The 18,843-nt window shown below is 40.4% G+C and overlaps 2 protein-coding genes across 2 annotated transcripts; one reads left to right on the top strand and one right to left on the bottom strand.

The window, feature by feature from the left end:
• Positions 1 to 1,088: 1,088 nt before the first annotated feature.
• LOC5520526 lies at positions 1,089 to 16,722 on the bottom strand. The gene is made up of 21 exons (XM_032365672.2): positions 16,468 to 16,722; positions 16,337 to 16,395; positions 16,170 to 16,269; positions 15,467 to 15,544; positions 15,290 to 15,352; positions 14,659 to 14,766; positions 13,890 to 14,142; positions 13,007 to 13,174; positions 12,525 to 12,624; positions 11,826 to 11,937; positions 11,196 to 11,351; positions 10,140 to 10,222; positions 9,197 to 9,272; positions 8,225 to 8,323; positions 7,093 to 7,275; positions 6,355 to 6,722; positions 6,076 to 6,211; positions 5,447 to 5,557; positions 4,455 to 4,567; positions 4,031 to 4,076; positions 1,089 to 1,575 (listed from the first exon to the last, which is right to left on the bottom strand). Exons 1-21 carry the CDS (start codon positions 16,522 to 16,524, stop codon positions 1,387 to 1,389), a joined length of 2,658 nt encoding a protein of 885 aa, XP_032221563.2. The 5' UTR covers positions 16,525 to 16,722; the 3' UTR covers positions 1,089 to 1,386.
• Positions 16,723 to 16,810: 88 nt separating this feature from the next.
• On the top strand, positions 16,811 to 18,210 carry LOC5520638 (glycogenin-1). Its single transcript, XM_048719982.1, has one exon. The coding sequence runs from the start codon at positions 17,022 to 17,024 to the stop codon at positions 18,159 to 18,161; it is 1,140 nt and encodes a 379-aa protein (XP_048575939.1). The 5' UTR covers positions 16,811 to 17,021; the 3' UTR covers positions 18,162 to 18,210.
• Positions 18,211 to 18,843: the final 633 nt, after the last annotated feature.

The following is an 18,843-nucleotide window of genomic DNA, read 5'->3' as shown; positions in this document are numbered from 1 at the left end:
TCGTCTCACATTTGTTGGCATTTTACTAGCCCTAACAACGACAAAGATACTCCCAAGTACACAAAAAAGCCCAGCCTATTCTTTGGCATTGTTACCGGTTATTCTGTGCGCGTTGATATAGCGTGGAATCTGAAACGAGCTGAGCAACTCACATGAAAGGTTTATATAGGATACCGTAATTGTCGTGGTGCTTATTAAATTTTTCTTATCCCAAGCGAGGCGCTTATGTCGAAGTCCGTTTTATCAAAAAAAAAAAATACCTAAAGGAGTAAAAATCCTTCAAAACCCACAACAAACCAAGCAATAAAAATGTAAATTATTTTCCACACACAGTCATTGAAGTCATCATCGAAGTCTATTAAAAAGGCCAATCACGCCGCCATTTTCTGCTCCCGGCTTAATACCGAGTCACACAAAGCATCCATTTTTCAAGCGAGTAACCAAGAGATTTTCAATCAAATATCGTCAATAACATATCAGACTTCATTGGTAGATTACTTTAAAGTTTGCCTGTTAATAAAACGCTGTATTTTCAATGATAAACTACAACAAAGGAGTGGCGCTCATAATTTTCCTCTTAGGCGAGGCGCTTATGCAAGCAGTTGCGGTAACCGAAGCTGTCGGTAAAGTGCGGATGTCATACGTCATGTAACATCCTATGAACTTACACTCTCTAGCTCCAAACCCACATCAACAGGCCCGTACCCAGGATTTTTTCCTGGGGGAGGGGGGGGGGAAGTGGACCTTATTTTTTTCCGGGGGGGAGGGATTTAATGAGTTTTCTGATAAAAATCTGACCCGAAAAAACAAAAAGGAATTTTTTTTAATGCCTTTTCAGTAGTATATCCACGGGACGTTTATTGTCGGAATTGGCTACGTACCAGAGTGATCTAACTTATGCTTTATAGTTTTGTCTACAAATAGTACGTCCATTGGGAACCGGAAGTGGACCTCCGGCCGTTGTGGGGAGGTGCGTTCGCACCCCATGCACCCTCAGGGGTACGGGCCTGATCAAGTTCCGACCTTGTGGTCTTACATGAACTACCGACAGAGTCTGGAGCGAAGCAGCATGTGAATGGAGATTCAGCTAAACTTCATCTCAAGGTCGTATCAGTAATAATGGTTCCTAATAGAAGAGAAAAGCAAAAATCCGTTGCTCGGGAAATCTTGCTGCGTTTACGAAACGCAGCCTGAAGAAACTTATTATTATTGCTATCCTGGAGTGAATATCAGCTCTCCATATAACTCCGCTCCCCCACACTACGTAGTCTGCTTAGCAGCCGCTCTTAATGTCACGCACGCCTCCCCCTTAGCTAGTGGGCAAGCGTGACAATGGGAGCACCTTCTACACTCCGGATACTCCGCATTTAACCGACAGCCGAAGAACTATGAAAAGTAAAAATTCAAAGCTCTGTTTACGTCAAAGTCTGCTGCTAGCGTGACTCGGATGAGTTCCCTTCTTGGCACTTCACCAAGGATGTCTGTTAGAGCCCGAATACAGGCCTCCATTCGAGTCTCTTGGGCTTCCTGTCCTGGCGGCGGGAACGCCCGATCGAACTCTTCGGACCGCGACACCTGGTGCAACAAAGGACTGTTAGCAATGCATGGACCATAGATAGAATACAGAGTACGTAACAATCATCAACATTGAAACAAAGAACAGAGCGCGTAACAATCATCAACATGGAAACAAAGAACAGAGCGCGTAACAATCATCAACACGCAAATAAAGGACAGCGCGTAACAATTATCAGCATGGAAACAAAGAAAAGAGCGCGTAACAATCATCAACACGCAAACAAAGGACAGAGCGCGTAACAATCATCAACACGCAACCAAAGAACAGAGCGCGTTACAATCGTCAGCATGGAAACAAAGAACAGGGCGCGTAACAATCATCAACACGCTAACAAAGAACAGAGCGCGTAACAATCATCAACACGCAAATAAAGGAGAGCGCGTAACAATCATCAGCATGGAAACAAAGAACAGGGCGCGTAACAATCATCAACACGCTAACAAAGAACAGAGCGCGTAACAATCATCAACACGCTAACAAAGAACGGCGCGTAACAATCATCAACACGCTAACAAAGAACAGGGCGCGTAACAATCATCAACACGCTAACAAAGAACAGAGCGCGTAACAATCATCAACATGGAAACAAAAAACAGAGCGCGTGACAATCATCAACATGAAAACAAAGAACAGAGCGCGTAACAATCATCAACACGCAAACAAAGAACAGAGCGCGTAACAATCATCAACACGCAAACAAAGAACAGAGCGCGTAACAATCATCAGCATGGAAACAACAACAGAGCGCGTGACAATCATCAACACGCAAACAAAGAACAGAGCGCGTACAATTATCAGCACGCAAGCAAAGAACAGAGTGCGGAACAATCATCAACATGGAATCAAAGAACAGCGCGTAACAATAATCAGCATGGAAACAAAGAACAGGGCGCGTAACAATCATCAACATGGAAACAAAGAACAGAGCGCGTAACAATCATCAACATGGAAATAAAGAACAGAGCGCGTAACAATCATCAACATGGAAACAAAGAATAGAGCGCGTAACAATCATCAACACGCTAACAAAGAACAGAGCGCGTAACAATCATCAACATGGAAACAAAGAACAGGGCGCGTAACAATCATCAACATGGAAACAAAGAACAGGGCGCGTAACAATCATCAACATGGAAACAAAGAACAGAGCGCGTAACAATCATCAACATGGAAATAAAGAACAGAGCGTGTAACAATCATCAACATGGAAACAAAGAACAGAGCGCGTAACAAACACCAATATAGAAACAAAGAAAAGAGCGCGCAACAATCATCAACATGGAAACAAAGAACAGAGTGCGTAACAATCATCAACATGGAAACAAAGAACAGAGAACAGAGTGCGTAACAATCATCAACATGGAAACAAAGAACAGAGCGCGTAACAATCATCAGCATGGAAACAAAGAACAGAGCGCAGTAAAAATCATCAACATGGAAACAAAGAATAGAGCGCGTAACAATCATCAGCAATCGTAGCAATCATCAACACGAAAGAAAAGAACAGAGCGCGTAACAATCATCGACATGGAAACAAAGAACAGAGTGCGTAACAAACATCAACATGAAATCAAAGAACAGAGCGCGTAACAATTATCAACACGGAAACAAAGAACAGAGTGCATAACAATCATCAGCATGGAAACAAAGACAGAGCGCGTAACAATCATCAACACGCAAACAAAGAACAGAGCGCGTAACAATCATCAACATGGAAACAAAGAACAGAGTGTGTAACAATCATCAACATGGAAACAAAGAACAGAGTGCGTAACAATCATCAACACTAAAACAAAGACAGAGCGTGTAACAATCACCGACGTGGAAAGAGAACAGAGTGCGTAACAATCATCTACACGAAAACAAATAACAGAGTACGTAACAATCATCAACACTAAAACAAAGAGCAGAGCGCGTAACAATCATCAACATAGAAACAAAGAACAGAGTGCGTAACAAACATCAACATGGAATCAAAGAACAGAGCGTGTAACAATCATCAACATGGAATCAAAGAACAGAGCGCGTAACAATCATCAACACAAAACGGAACGGAGTGCGTAATATTTTTCAACATGAAACGAAGAACTCACGGCTTGCAAAATAACGACTCGTGTTGATGATTGTTACGCGCTCTGTTATTTGTTTCCATGTCGATGATTGTTACGGGGGGGTGGTTCATTTGCGAGCCGCGAGCCTGTTTTGCGAGCCTCAAAAAATTGCCGCAAAAATTTCTAAATATGGCATGAGTTAAGCGCTTTGGTCTTTGTTTCCATGTTAACGATTAATACGCGCTCTGTCCTATTTTCTACATTTTGATTGTTTCTTTGCACTGTAGACATCAGATATAATACTATCATGCATTGTCTAGAAGGGCCCTAGAATCTATCGATTGACATCAATCTTTAGCAAAAAGCTGCAATCATGGGTATCAGTAGTGGCATCGTTTACCTCAAAGGCTTGCCGTACATCTTCTGTCACGGAATGACTGCTACACCTTATATTACAAAAAAATATAAACATAAAACATAAATTATAAATAAACCAAGCTGAATAAACGGACTGAACGGAGTAGTAAGTGCGGGGGACTGGTGAAGCAAAACATTTGATCGCCACTAAACCAGTCATCATCACCAAAACCCTCAACACCATAATTATCGTCGTCGTCATCACCAGCATCATTATTACATTATTTGTAGCATTGTCGTCATTTAAGTTTAACACAAGTATATAGGGATTTTCATGATAATCATTACTATCATCATTACCACCACCACCATCGTCATCGTTATCAACATCACTACAATTATCATCATTATCATCATATAACCATCCTTGCGACAATCCTATCGCTTGAAGCATTGTCACCACTCACATGTTCTCCTCAAGCATATCTGTGACCTCTCGCTGCAGATGTGGGGCTAAATCTTCATACTCATCACTCGATACCAAGTGACAATTATCTCTGATAAACTTCAGCGCATCTTCCTGCAACGTGATCAACAGGTTGGCAAATTTACGTCCCCGGACTGTGGATTGTGGGGTGGGAGCCTAACCCTTGAGTCTACTCAACAAGCCGCTATTAGTGGAGACGAGGAAGCTAGCCCGAAGAATCTACAAGAGCCCTTATAAGCCCGTGTCAGGCGCCATTTTCACATCCAAAATACCAAAAGTGATTCGGAAATGCCACTGCGATTGTTTTTACAACGTTTGGTAAATGAAGTACCGTAAATGATCTAATAAACTATAATAATATATAACAAACCCAAGTGCAGTGGTGTTCTAAATTTAGTCCGGATCAAGTTTTTAGCCTGCATAGCAAGCGTTTCTTGGCTTTGAGCAAGCCTCGCCCAGTAAGCCAAGCTCAGATTTTTAAGATGGTGTGTGTGTGTGTGTGTGTGTGTGTGGGGGGGGGGGGGGGGGGGGGTGGGTGGGTGGGTGGGAGGGGGACGTTAAATAGAGGGGAGTGTTTGTTAGAGAGGGGCGTTTAATACAGCATTGTAAGCTGGGGGGGGGAGGCGTTCATTAGATAGGAAGCGTTCTTTAGATAGGGGGCGTTTTTAGATCATGGACGGTATAACACTTTGCTTTTGGATTGCTGAAAACAGTAACGAAGGGATGGCCGGCTAGGTCTTTTTGAGGTGTTTTCTTGGACATCCACTTGACATTTTAAAACAAATGCGTGGTTTCTGGTCTACAGGTGTCTGACGTCCAGGAACTTATTTAGTGATATCAACCAATCAGAGTGGCAGTTTTATCTAAGGCACCGTATTTGGAGGCCAGGCCGAGGAGGACTAGTGCTGTCTCCTCTGTCATCAGTGAACGCATTGTTTAATATCAACCAATCAGAGAAGCTCTTTCTTTTACCTTAAGACAGAAGGCATTGTATTGGTCCGCAAGGCCGAAAAGGAATAGAGCTGTCTCCTCTGTCATCCGGGAACTCAAGGCTGCCTCACAAGCTTGCTTTAGAGAATCCACCTGGAAAACGAAGATATAGCAGCCTCGTCTCTACGGCCTTCTGGGTAATTTTCAATATGGCGTCTGAAAATTACCCAGAGGACCTAGTGGCGAGGTTGAGGATAAAGCAAATAGAGAAACGAGCAATATATCATATTCTCAACGTTAACAAATTGGCCCTGACGTTGAATTTAAAGGGACATTCCTTTTTTATTCAACTTTATTTACAGGGGTACTCGAACAGTTACCTCAAAAGGTGTAACATAACAATGTAAAACTCTTCTTGCTTTTCAAGCATAATTTTCTTAACATTCAAATTTTAACATAATTTCAACAATAACATTTCTTGAGTAACAAGAAGAGTTTATTTTTTTTTCACTTTTTATCTTTTTCAACTTAGTGAGTACATGCTAAAACGTTTCCTGCTAAATAACTGTTCCAACCTCCCGAGTAAACGCTAGAATAAACTTTTTTCCGCTAAAACGTGTCAATTGGCATAGCGAACCTGGTCCATTACCATACCACAGGAGGCCCATTACCTCATATCTGTCTGTTATGGTCAGCATATCCACAAGCTGCTCTGTGGTCATAGTACTAGTTTCCATGTTCCCACGGTATAAAGAACACAGGAAACACTTAAACAGCGCTGGGTTTGTAAATGGGATGGATATTTTTCTGGAAAGAAATGGGAATATTATCATTATATGGGCGTCATTGCCTTATATGGGTGCCATTGCCTTATAAGAGTGTCATTACCTTATAAGGATGTCATTGCCTTATAAGGGTGTTATTGCCTTAAAAAGAGATCCAAGACTCACTTGTCTATTGATTCCTTCATACCACTTGTCAGTGCCCGTCTAAACCAATCGCAACGCGCCGCAAGAATGACACGATGCGCTCTAAGCTCCACATAGCCATTTCCAGTTCCCTCGCTCAAGACACAACAGGCCTGGCTACTCGTCTCTCTTTCGTCTTCCACTTTTAAACTTTTCATTTGTTCGACACATGACACAGCTGCTTTCTGATTGGTCCGAGAGTCTAGGGTGCTGTCTGTGTCTTGTAACGATGAATCGCTGACCAAGAAAGTCATGTCCGCATGCTCACCAGACTCAAGGAGACGGGCCACAGCCTGGGCGAGAGGGACAGGAAACCCTGGGGGAGGGGTAGTAGGGGAGCAAGTTTTGTTCTGAAAGTGGAAAAGATAAAATACGCGATTGTGTGTGATCATATGAAAACTACTATCGTACAGTCAAATAAGCTGGGATCATGTGGGATCGAGTTTGATCATACGGAAACAACCATTTAGAGCCTTATATTCCCCACAGAACGACAAAAACATACATGAACAAGCGAATAGTGATTGAAATATGCACTGTCCAACGAAATGACAAAGAAAGCTATGTCTGTCTAATAAATATATAAAAAAATGATACTTTATATCATTCTTTAGGCCTTTCCACGCTTAAAATGAAGATATTTTTTTAATCATAGTAGGCTTTTAGCAACCTTTCATGTTATTCTCAAATAATGTCAACATTTTAGAAAAACGCTCTTACCGTGGAAAGAGACGATGTTTCCTGTGTAGTACCCCCAGGAATATACTGCTCTCCCCCGTCTCTGACAAGCCCGAGTTGTGACAGGAGTTCGTTGAACATGTCTTGGTTGACAAGGTCACGTGACGTCTGTACCAGCGGTTGTAGCGCGGGCGTGTTTTGCTTTGCTCGACCTAACATCCAAGACTGTATTGACAAAACAAAACGTTAAGCGCGAAGAAAACATTCCTAAAGTAGTCACCTAAAAAGCACGAGTGCTCGCAGTATCAGGCAAAAGTCGCGCACATTTTTGACAGTACTCGCACTATGTATAGGGGACATGACATAAAAGTATTTTTTATGTGTACCGTAAATGATATAAATCAAATTTAATAAATCTGAGTTTGGCTTTTACTGGGTGAGACGAGCTTAATGTCAAGAAACGCTTGCTACGCAGGCTTTAATTTAACCTGATCTTGACTGAGACTAGAACCCCACTGCACTTGGGTTTGTTTCATTTTCATAGTTTGTAAACAACGCCCTTCTCTAATAAACGCCTCCAATCTATAGAACGCCCCCCCCCCCGGACCATCGAAATCATTTACGGTAGCGCCAAGTTCTATATATAGGGACCAAGGAGACCAGACAGAGTACATCACACGTCTGGCTATTTGAGTTTTCTATTTTTTTTTTTCCGCCGTTCAATTTGTGTAAAGGTATGGTAATACGAGCAACAGAAACATTCAACCTGTCTCGCAACAAGAGTAAATAATGCAGGTTGAAAATAATTGTTGCAAAAAATAGGTAGTTCTCCTTTTACAACAAAACTGTGAATGCTGCGCGTCTTACTACAACGAAGCAACTTGTCTCGCAGCAAAATGACGTCGATACATCTGAAGGCACATCTTTGACACTTGTGATTGGTTGAAAGCAAGACAAGTTGACACTTGTGATTGGTTGAAAGCAAGACAAGTTGACACTTGTGATTGGTTGAAAGCAAGACAAGTTGAATGTTTCTGTTGCTCATGTAACCATTCCTTTAGACCTTTGTGATTTTTTTTTTATCAGAAGGTTTCTCCTGTTATTGACGTCAGAGCTTTAAAGAAACATGTAAACTCACTCGTAAACAAGCATCAACGCTAATGAAATCACTTACAGCTTTTGAAGTTCCAACTTTAAAAAAGTACTTCCATTCTTTAAAGCTCAGCTTCTTGGAGTTTGGAAAACGCTCCAGTAGACGAATGTAGTAGGGGATCTGAAAAAAATATACAGATCTATATAATTCCCACCCTAAAAGCTCGTACTTGTCCAACAGGAGTATGTACTAGACCCTCTCTAAAGTGGACATACCAGAACCAACTCTATATGCCTGTCTTATAGGGTATGCAGTAGACCCTTTATAAAGTGGACAAACCAGGACCAACTCTATATGTCTGTCTTATAGGGAAACTATGCAGTAGACCCTTTATTAAGTGGACATACTAGAACCAACTCTATATGTCTGTCTTAAAGGGTATGCAGTAGACCCTTTATAAAGTGGACAAACCAGAACCAACTCTATATGTCTGTCTTAAAGGGTATGCAGTAGACCCTTTATAAAGTGGACAAACCAGAAGCAACTCTATATGTCTGTCTTATAGGGTAATTATGCAGTAGACCCTTTATAAAGTGGACATACCAGGACCAACTCTATATGTCTGTCTTATAGGGTATGCAGTAGACCCTGTATAAAGTGGACATACCAGAACCAACTCTATATGTCTGTCTTATAGGGTAACTATGCAGTAGACCCCTTTTAAAGGGGACATACCAGGACTAACTCTATTTGTCTGTCTTATAGGATAGACAAAGGGGGGGGGGGGGGAGAAAAATGGAATGAGTTCTCTAAAAAAATCTGACCATCCCCGAAAGAACAAAAAGGGATTTTTTTGCCATTGCAGTATCTCCACGGGACGTTTATGGTCGGATTTGGCAACATGCCAGAGTGATCTAGCTTATGCCTTATAGTTTTTTCTACAAAAAGCATGTCCATTGGGAACCGAAAGTAGGCCTTTGGCCCTTGTGGGGGTGGGTCCCACCCCTACACCCCCCCCCCCCCCTAAATACGAGCTTGCTAATCCTATCTCACCTCAGCTGATATTTTGTTAATCGACTTCACAATCAAGCGGATTTTGTGGTCTTGGTCGAATGTTATAAAGTCCTCTCTGGAGAACAAAGAGAGAAGGGTGAGCTAAAGAAGACCCACATACACTTTTTCAAAGGTTGCATTTGGTAATCCATATGTCATAACCTGCAGAGGTTCATGGGTTAGACAATAACAGATAAATCCTTAGTATCTGAATGAGAGCAATGATATTTCACAAGCATATACACAAGAATGCTAAACTTTCAGATCTGAGTGTGTTTTCATTTATGCTTATTTACTCATGTATCTCACACACATGGATTCTCCAAGTGCAACCTTATTTCAAATAGTGAATAAAAATCATAAACAGCAGGACATGGATTTTACCCCGGGGGGCATTCTCCAGAAAAGTAGACGGGGGTGATCATCACATCTTTTAGGGTTTTTTTTCCGATGCTGCTATCTCTCAGGGTTAAAAATTCCTTTGACCACACCAATTTTCTATCTCTTAAGGGTAAGAATTTCTGTTGACCATGCCCAAAGTGCCATCCCTCAGGGTTATTCCAAAGACCTCGTTATATACAGGTTCCTTAAATCAAGGTGTAGTGATGTGTGCATGATGTAGCAAAACAGATTAAGAGATCAAGTTGATGATTGTATGACAGTTAGGTCGCTAGTAATACGATGCTGGGTGTATCAGATTTAGACTTGAACCCGATGTCGAAAGCGAGTGAATTATATTGTTAAACGTCCCAACTCCATTGTAATTCTTTGTCTCTGGGCCACCAAACCCTATCCCGACCGAGCTATTACAAAGGCTCCACTGTATTATGGGATGGTTCAAATAAGTGAAACAGATGCTGCGATGATGCTTACTTCTCTCTCTCCCCACCAAAAAATTCCCCCTCAAAAACTTGCATTAAAATCGAGTATCTCCTTCAAATACCTTATATCTATGATAAACGTGAAAGTTTCTGTAGCCTTTTTCTGTAACTTTTTTAAAATGGTCAGCTCTTTTATATGAATTGCCTGCAAAAGATACAACGACATTTTGAATCCCTCTCAAGATGAAACCTCACTCACTGCTACACATTTTAGTGTTTTCCATAGTGCACTGCCTGCAGGGCCATTAGCAGGGACATTGGGGTACCATCCCCATGTTCATAGCAGGCCCTGAAATATTGGGGGTGGGGAGGGGCACAACAGTGACATTAAGATTTTTTTTGGGGGGAGGGGGGCACAGCCATGCCCCTACTGGTGATTTCCTTATAATTTTTCAAAACATTTGCCCCCAGTGCCCCACCCCCTGCTACGGCCCAGTGCCCCACCCCCTGCTACGGCCATGTGCCCCACCCCCTGCTACGGCCCTGATCCTTCCACCCTTGCTGCCCATAAAAGAACCCTCCTCCCCGCTCCTAAAAATTTTACAGATAATGTTATTCAACAGTTATTCTTATAAGACAACATGTGTACCCCCCCCCCCCCCTTCATCCTTACAATATTCATAAACTACTGATGTCCTTGACTACAGTGTAGTTCTTGTAATGCTTAAATGTATCCACCTATGTTTGAAGCAAGGAGCACAAATCTGTGTTCTGAAGGGGAAATATTGGTGTTTTGGGTGTCAGAACAGCAATGTCCTATATTTGAAAAATTAGCAGGGATTTTGGCAGAAAGCATAATGGGAATTTATCAAGGGTTCAAAATTTACCACTGTGACATTCATACCAGTATCTTTTTGGTTGAAAACTGACTGGTATTTCTGAGGGTGTAAAAACTTCTGGGTATTTTTTTGGGTTTAGCATTTCATTCCAGCCAAAACAAACCCTTCCCCACCCACCCCCTTCTGTTCGAGAGAAGACTTTTCTGTAGAATGTTTGAGTAATACGTTTCTGTCCTCTGTATTTTTAGGGGTATGAGCTATCCCCTTCCACCCTCACCCAACCCACTCCGCCCCTTGACCCTTGCTCTTCCATAGAACATCACAGTCATGACCCCTTACATTTCTAAGGGCTCTACCCAGTTTGTTTCCCTTCCCTGTGCTGCTGTGGTTCGCTTTGCGTTCTTCCCTCTCCTTGTCAGTACTCTGCAAAATCTGGTCCAAACTACTGCGAGTCTTGTTGCCTAGCAACGTTATGGTCTCCCATACACTTTCAATCTGGAAACAAAAACAAATACATTTAATAAATCATTAATAATCATCATCAAAACTTGTCATCTCATGATCAAAATGTGGTTCAGAACACAACAATTTGTTCATGTTCTTTTTTTCGCCCATTCAGATATACTCCTATGTGCAACCAATTGGAACAAAATATATTCCACCCTCCCCTGCATCCTACCTCAGAGCCCAAGCCGTGGCAACCAGCCCTAAGCCCAAAGCCTGTGTGCCATGTGCTAGGGTTAGGGCTAGGGTTAGAGTTAGGCTTACGCATTGGGTTAGGATTATAATTTTGTTCCAAAAATGTTGTGAGCATTTGGTTATCTGTGTTGACGTTTTTTTTTTTAAAAGCCAACACTTTGAAAAACCTGGCATAAAGAAATTTAGTGTGAAGACTGAGGCCCAGCCCTCTAATTTCCCCCCCTACCCCTGGTCAAGCCTAAGTGCACACACATTTCTATGTTCTTATACCTCTGGAAGCAGGTATTTAGCAATCTCACATTTCTGCCCCTCTGCCAGTCGACTCAACCAATCACGCAGGCAAACAAGAGCAGAGAGAAGCTGTTGAGACCATGCAGCCATCCTAAAAATACAATAAATCATAATAGGCATGCAAAATATTGAACAATAGTAAGAAAGATGATGATAAATGATAACAATAATTTTATGTGTGTATTTGGATTGAAAAAGTTTCCAAGATAGATCTAGTGATGTATAACAGGATGTAAGGATGCTGATTTGAATTGATCTCCGGTCAGTGATTTACTACTCTGGACCGCAACCTGTGTGTTTCTCTAGACAAGCCCCTGGATAGAATTCCCGTACCCCTAAGGGGGCCCCCAACTAGAAGCATTAGAAACACCTATTGTTCACATGAACTATTTTGCTGTCCCTAGAAGAGAGGGCTAACTCTTAAGGGTTGGTTGCAAAGCCAGATTAATAAACAACCCTAGATCCACAAAACTTGGCCCCACCTAGGTAGGGTAATCTCTACTGGATTGTTCAAATGGGTAAAATTGAACTTTTTTGCGGGTGCTACAAAATTGCCTCTAGCACACTTCATGTAGAGTTGTCCAACCTCGCATGTGAACCAAACTGTAATTTAAAAAAAAAAACAGACAAGAAGGGAAACCCACTAGGTAGTGTAACCAAACTATTATTTCTACGTGCCTTGCTTTCACATCCTTGAAAAGGGCATGACGCTCTTCGTGGTTGAGTTCAGACTTTCTCTGTGTGAAGACATCACATAGCAGCACAAACCGTAAGCTTGCTGAAAATAACACATAAAAAAGCTAAGGCTGAGTGTCAGTCTTACGATTTGATTTAGAAAGCAGAAATGCATTTTGGTGGGCCATTTTTCAATTGCAGGGGCTAAATGCCTGACAGCTGGGAAAGGTCCTCAATGGACTAAATGCCCAACATTTTTCAATTTATTCAAATGTCCCAGTAAATTGTCAGCCTTGTGAGTTCAAAGTATCTATAGATTCAAATCCGACAACAAAATGAAATTGAGAATACTTTGAACACTCACTAGGCTGACAATTTCCTGGATTATTTGAACAAATTGAAAACTGTCAGGGATTTAGTCCACTGAGGACCTTTCCCGACTATCAGGCATATAGACACTGCTTTTTTCAATTGAGTGAATTTACCTATTGCCATCTCCATGGTAACCGCCTTGACTGTACTGTAAATCCTACTAAGGCCAAACGCGTCATGGCCTGCCAAGGGTGAGTGGCTAGAGGAAGGACACAACTCATGAACCTCCTTGACGATGGTTGCTAAGGACTTGTCAAGTTCTTTCAAAAGGCCATTGATCTCTTTGTAAAAAAATGAAATTAAGATTACAGTGTTATTATACCCAGAATCGTGAGACATGAAGCGTCCCATATCATGTGAAGTGGGTTCCTAGGTTGGATTTTACGGATAAATTTAACACATGTTGTGTCTCTATGTTGTTCAAGGGTCTCGATGCCTGCCATAGTAAGAGCCTGTCGATATGGGGGGAATGTAAGTACACTATGGCAAGAGCTCGCTTCTGAATACTCCCTGGGGCATCAGGGTAGAGATGGGTACCTCTCTGTTTTTTTCGCAAAGTCTTGGAATCTTAGGGTTTTCACATTTTTCACAAGTCTCGAAGTATTGTTTTTTCTTCTTCTAAATTTTAGGAGTTTAAGGGTCACAAGCCTTGTTTTTTTCTACGACGGTCTTGGTGCTTAAATGCGATCTCGGAATCTCTGACTTTGCTCTTATTCTTAACGATATAGTTGAACTGAAGATGCAGTGGTTCTGTCGAGTTTGTGCCTTTGCGCGTGACCGGGCTTATAAAACAAAACATGTGTCATTTGTATTGTGATTTTCTTGGGTGGCCGTGCCAATATTTATCTTTATTTCCTAAGAAATGATTCTCTATCAAGAACAATTTCATCATCAAGATTTGAAACTGCTCCTTGGCATCCATAATTTAAACCAATGAAGTGATGAGAGTCTGAAAATCAATGTAATGAAATATTTCCCATCTTTTCATTGACTTACTATTTTTTACTGCACTTGCTTCCAGAAAGTAACTACACAGCTCTGATAAATGTTCAAGCTCAGGAACACTTGATGCAACACTTAGGGTTTTGCTCAATGTTTTCTCTGTGATATCCTTAGGGAGATTTCCACTGTACATAAAGTGTAGTAGGGCGCCAAGGACATCGCTTGGCAGGCCTAACAGACAATCCGGTACGGTATCCCAGTCATGCTTAAAAAATGTGCACGACAACACAGTCTTGTGGACGTGGAACTAACAAAGAAACATCCCTTCTATCATTTATCAAGACAACTATCAAGACAATGCAAAAATTGTAATTTTTAAATCTATTATAATAACATAACACAACACAACACAAAACAACGCAACCGACAAAACACAACACAACACAACATAACATCCAAGTTGTAGTAATCTCAAACTAGAATACTGAATATGATACCCCAAGGAAAGGCTTTAAATCTTTCAAATTTTCTATTAGACAAAACTATAAAGCATAAGCAAACCAGGCAAAAAAGGCACTCTAGATCACTCTGGTGTGCCATAACTTTTGTAGTCAAATCTGATAATAAATGTCCAGTGGAATTACTGCAATGGAATTAGAAAAATCCTTTTTTGTTCTTTCAGGGGTGGTCGCATTTTTATAAGAAAATTCACTCACCCCTCTCTCAGAGCCTTATGTTTTAAAGTTGCTAGCACTCTTTTTTATAGGTAACAACACTTCAACTGGTGATTAACTGATCAAAAATAAAAACAATAAATACTTACTTCTTCACCATTTGCTGAAGTGAGGCTTAAGTCAGAGAAGAATTCCTCCCTCAATGCACCTAATAAATTAAAATGTTCCATCGCTGAATCCAGAAAGGTTGTGACCACCTTTAAAAGAAAGCCTTTTGTCATTTACATAAGTTTCTATGTGGCATATTAATGGTCTCTAAATTACTGGGATTTACTGCAGGGGCTGATCCAGCTTTTCGCCAGGGGGAGAGGGTGGGGGAAAGTTTGACCAAAAAATATTTATCACTATTTTACCTTCGCAATGATTCTGGAATGAACAGACACAATGAAATTAATAAAAAAGGCAGCCTAAGGGGATTTTAAAGTGTATCCTTAAATCACATTATTGTTGCAAAGAGAGTTTTAATTTCTGATATGGAACCAAATTGATAGTATTAAAAATATTGTTGTAGCAAGCTGGTTAATAATAACCTTATCCAGAATGCACAACATAAAAATATATGTACATAATTTAAATACATTTTTCCCCAAGGAGTACCTGCATATTAGGTGTTGTGGGTGGTGGATTTGTTGATTCCAAGACATTATATTTTTGGGTTTAAAACTCCACCTGTGTTGAGATGCCCTACTGCCTTATCACACTGAGCCTAACTAAAATTACCTTAGTGCAAAGAAGCTCAAAACGGCCATGAGTTAATAGCAACTTTGTTGGTATTCCAGATACCTAAAAAATTATAAATGTCACATTTATATTTCTAAAAATTGAGACATACTAAGTACTGCACTCTTGAAGCTGGAAAACAAATATTGAAAATCCCCATAACACAAGATAATCTACCTTGAATTCTATCCAGCACTCTGGGGTCTTGCCGAAGAACTGGAGCTCATTCACAGTGTTATGATCAGAGAAGATAAACTGGAGAATAATACAAATAGATAAGTCCTGAGTTACAATACATGCCATGATTTATTCAACATTGATAACAGAGAAGAGAAGCTCTGAGAGCTCATGATTCATAACTTTGCATAAACATCAGAGTAAAATGAGATCTCCAATTGAGTGGTAGTAGTAGAACTTACATGGAGTTGCCAAACTGACAACAACAAATAATGTTGTTAGGCAGGTTCGTACAGAACTCATGAAGGTGTATTTGAAGTCTTTACAGAGATGGCTGAGTGATTCCCAAAATGTGAGGTATTGTTACATTAGTTCTGCGTATTGATAAAAAATCTGCAGCCTATATTTTGATATTCAAAACTTTCTTGGGTGCATAAGAAGGATCTGCTGAGGGAAGGGGTTTTTCCCTCAAAGGTGCATGATGTACCCCCCTCAGTAAGTGCCTACCTCCTTATTTTCTTCCATAACATTCATCCACCATTCATTCATTAATTAAAATCCATTGATCCCATCCATTAAGGTATTTCAATTATAAGAACGATTTTACTCAGTTTGCGATGTACATTTAACAAAAATCACAAAGGGAGGAAAAGGTTCTGTTAATGTCTCGGGATAGGTTTTCTTCTAAAGTAAGCTTACAAACCTCGAAAGTCTCGCATGCGAAAAATGGAAGCGGATCTTTTTTCGCAGACGATGTCAATTCCCATACAAGTTCGTCTTCTTCTTGCAGAGTAAACTGAATCCTGTCAAACAAGAAAAACCTCTTTCACACCCTTATAAACATCATATCAAGAAGGGTTCCCCGCTTACCCTTCTAAATTGTCAATGCATTCTTCAGTATCATTCTTTGACACATGGGCTTCAGTAACCTGAAAACCGAAAATTCTTATAGTTAAACAACCCTGCTTTCGAAAGTAACAGTTCAAATGTTGGGCATATACCTTCCAAGTTCCATACAGTTCTTTATCTGTAAAAAAGCCTTCCACCTTTTTTTCCATCGTGAGATTTTAGACACTTTTCTGCTGACTTTGTATTTGTGTTGATGTTTTTACTTCTAGACTCTTACTGAGTCTGCGCAGAGCTCACGGTATAGACTGGTCCAGCATAGAAAAATGCTATTTTTAGACCTGAAACCTCTCGTAAAATAAAAATAACACACATTATAACATCAAGTCTGTATCAATGAAAATAGCTAATATTTCTCTTGTATTATGCTAAAAATTGTTTTGTTGAATTTTAAAAACAAAAGGTGACGTCAAAAGGTGACGTCATACACAGGAAGACCGCGTCGAATGGGACGTGATTAGAAAATTTCAGGCAAAATGGCGTGCTTGAGATTGAAGGTTTGTCATTCCATTCTAATTTTTAGTAATATTAGATATTTTTAATTGCTTAAAATACAATAATGGTGGAGTTTTGAATTCTGAATATCTCTAAGGAATATCTTATCGAGAAACACAATCAGCTACAAGATCGAATGGAGTGATTTTTCAAAATGTTAAACGTTCCAAAGTCAAAATTGATTTTCATATTTCCTCTTTTTTGTTTGGCTACATTATTGATCGTGATTTACCTCCGTCCTCTCGTGATTACCTATTCAATAGCCTACACAAGACAAATCATTTCTGAGATCTTAGTCGACGAGCAGAGACTACAACAAAATGACTTTGAACTCGCTCAACAGGAATGGAAGTTGTATAAGCTTGAGAGCGCCTTTGGCCAACGTTACTGTCAAGAAAAAGGTATCAAATCGCAAAAAGAATTTGCGTGGTTAACAGCCTTGGTGAACGACGACTTTGCATTACCAGCTTTAGTGCTTGGGTATTCATTGCAAAAGTTCTCATGCCAGAAAAACATGATTGCTTTCGTATCTGAAGATGTCACTTCTCAAACCAGGGAAGCACTTAGAAAAGTTGGATGGGAAGTGCAGCAGCATGAACGGTTGGACTGTGATTGGCTACAGAGGAAGCTAGGAAAGAAAGAAACCCATGAAGGCTATATTGGGACACATACCAGGTTCCATGCGTGGGGATTTACACAATTTTCAAAAATTGTTTACCTGGATCCAGACTACATGCCAATGACAAACATTGATGAGTTATTTGATGTGGATTCTGAATTCGCAGCTTCTGTCTGCTCTCGGCCAGGAGTTCTGGACCCATGTTTCAATGCAGGGATGTTGGTATTTCGTCCAGAAAATAGATCAAAAAAGGAAATCATGGATTTATGGTTTGGCACTGGGAAATACCATTGCGCTAATGATCAAGTTTTGCTCTGGCATTATTACGCTGATAAAGGTCTTTATACTGCCCTGCCATATGCCTATAATGTCAGGCGAATCATCTATCGTCCAATGAAAGCATTTCACTTTGCATGTTGCGTTCCACCTAAACCTTGGTCCGCGACTTGTCGTCCAAGCAGGAATGAAGCTAAAGCGTTTGATAAACCAATCACAGAAGTTGACCATATGGCTATTTTGTTTTGGAAAAACTTGTATGAAGTTTTAGAGAAATATGACTTGGAAAAATGGTGGAAAGAATCATGGTTTTCAAGACAGAAACAAGAATATGGAAACAGAACATATAAAAGATGCTGGGAAGATTCATTGTATTATTACCGTGATGAGAACTTGTAGGTCATTTAACCATAGCACCTTGGCTATTTTTTAGCAGAATTTACAACAACAAAAGAAAAGCAGACCAAAACAGATGTCTTCCCCCGATTTTGAATGGGGAGAAATTCGCCACGAAGGGTATTAGATTTCGCATTTTCCCATGGATTTCCCACGGACTCGTAAATATTTTACCTATAAACCTGAATAACTTCTTAAACTTGTAGGCCCGTAGCCAGGGGGTTCGGACGGACCCCCCCACACCCGGCTTGAAGGTTCGCTCAGAGCAAACAAAAAAATATTGCGTTGGCTGGATATACCGTGCACATCAATATGTCTTAAAGATAACTATAAAAATCTTTTTAAATTAACTATCTTTTTTTAATTATCGCTATATGTTAAAAAGCGCCCTATTAAAATAACATTTTAGATACAAGATTGAATTTATATGAAGTATTGATTGCCTTATCTAATAAGGCGAGGAGAGGGTATACTGGAAATTTGGTCTGCTCAAATGGAAAAACGAACCACCCCCCTCAAAATCCTGGCTACGGCCCTGACTTGTCCTGAAGTTTCAAAGGACAGCTCAGTACCACAGCTCAAACTTGGTGAACAATTTCTGGGAAATAGCCTCTGGTAGTACCTTAACTTGGACTTGGATAACAATAGTTTAACTTCCTTAGAAGATGGACCTACTTTTAATAAA

Source organism: Nematostella vectensis, chromosome 12, assembly GCF_932526225.1.
Source record: "Nematostella vectensis chromosome 12, jaNemVect1.1, whole genome shotgun sequence".
Classification (NCBI taxonomy): domain Eukaryota; kingdom Metazoa; phylum Cnidaria; class Anthozoa; order Actiniaria; family Edwardsiidae; genus Nematostella; species Nematostella vectensis.
The sequence above is the reverse complement of the archived record's forward strand: the minus strand, read 5'-3'. Positions and strand labels throughout refer to the sequence as shown.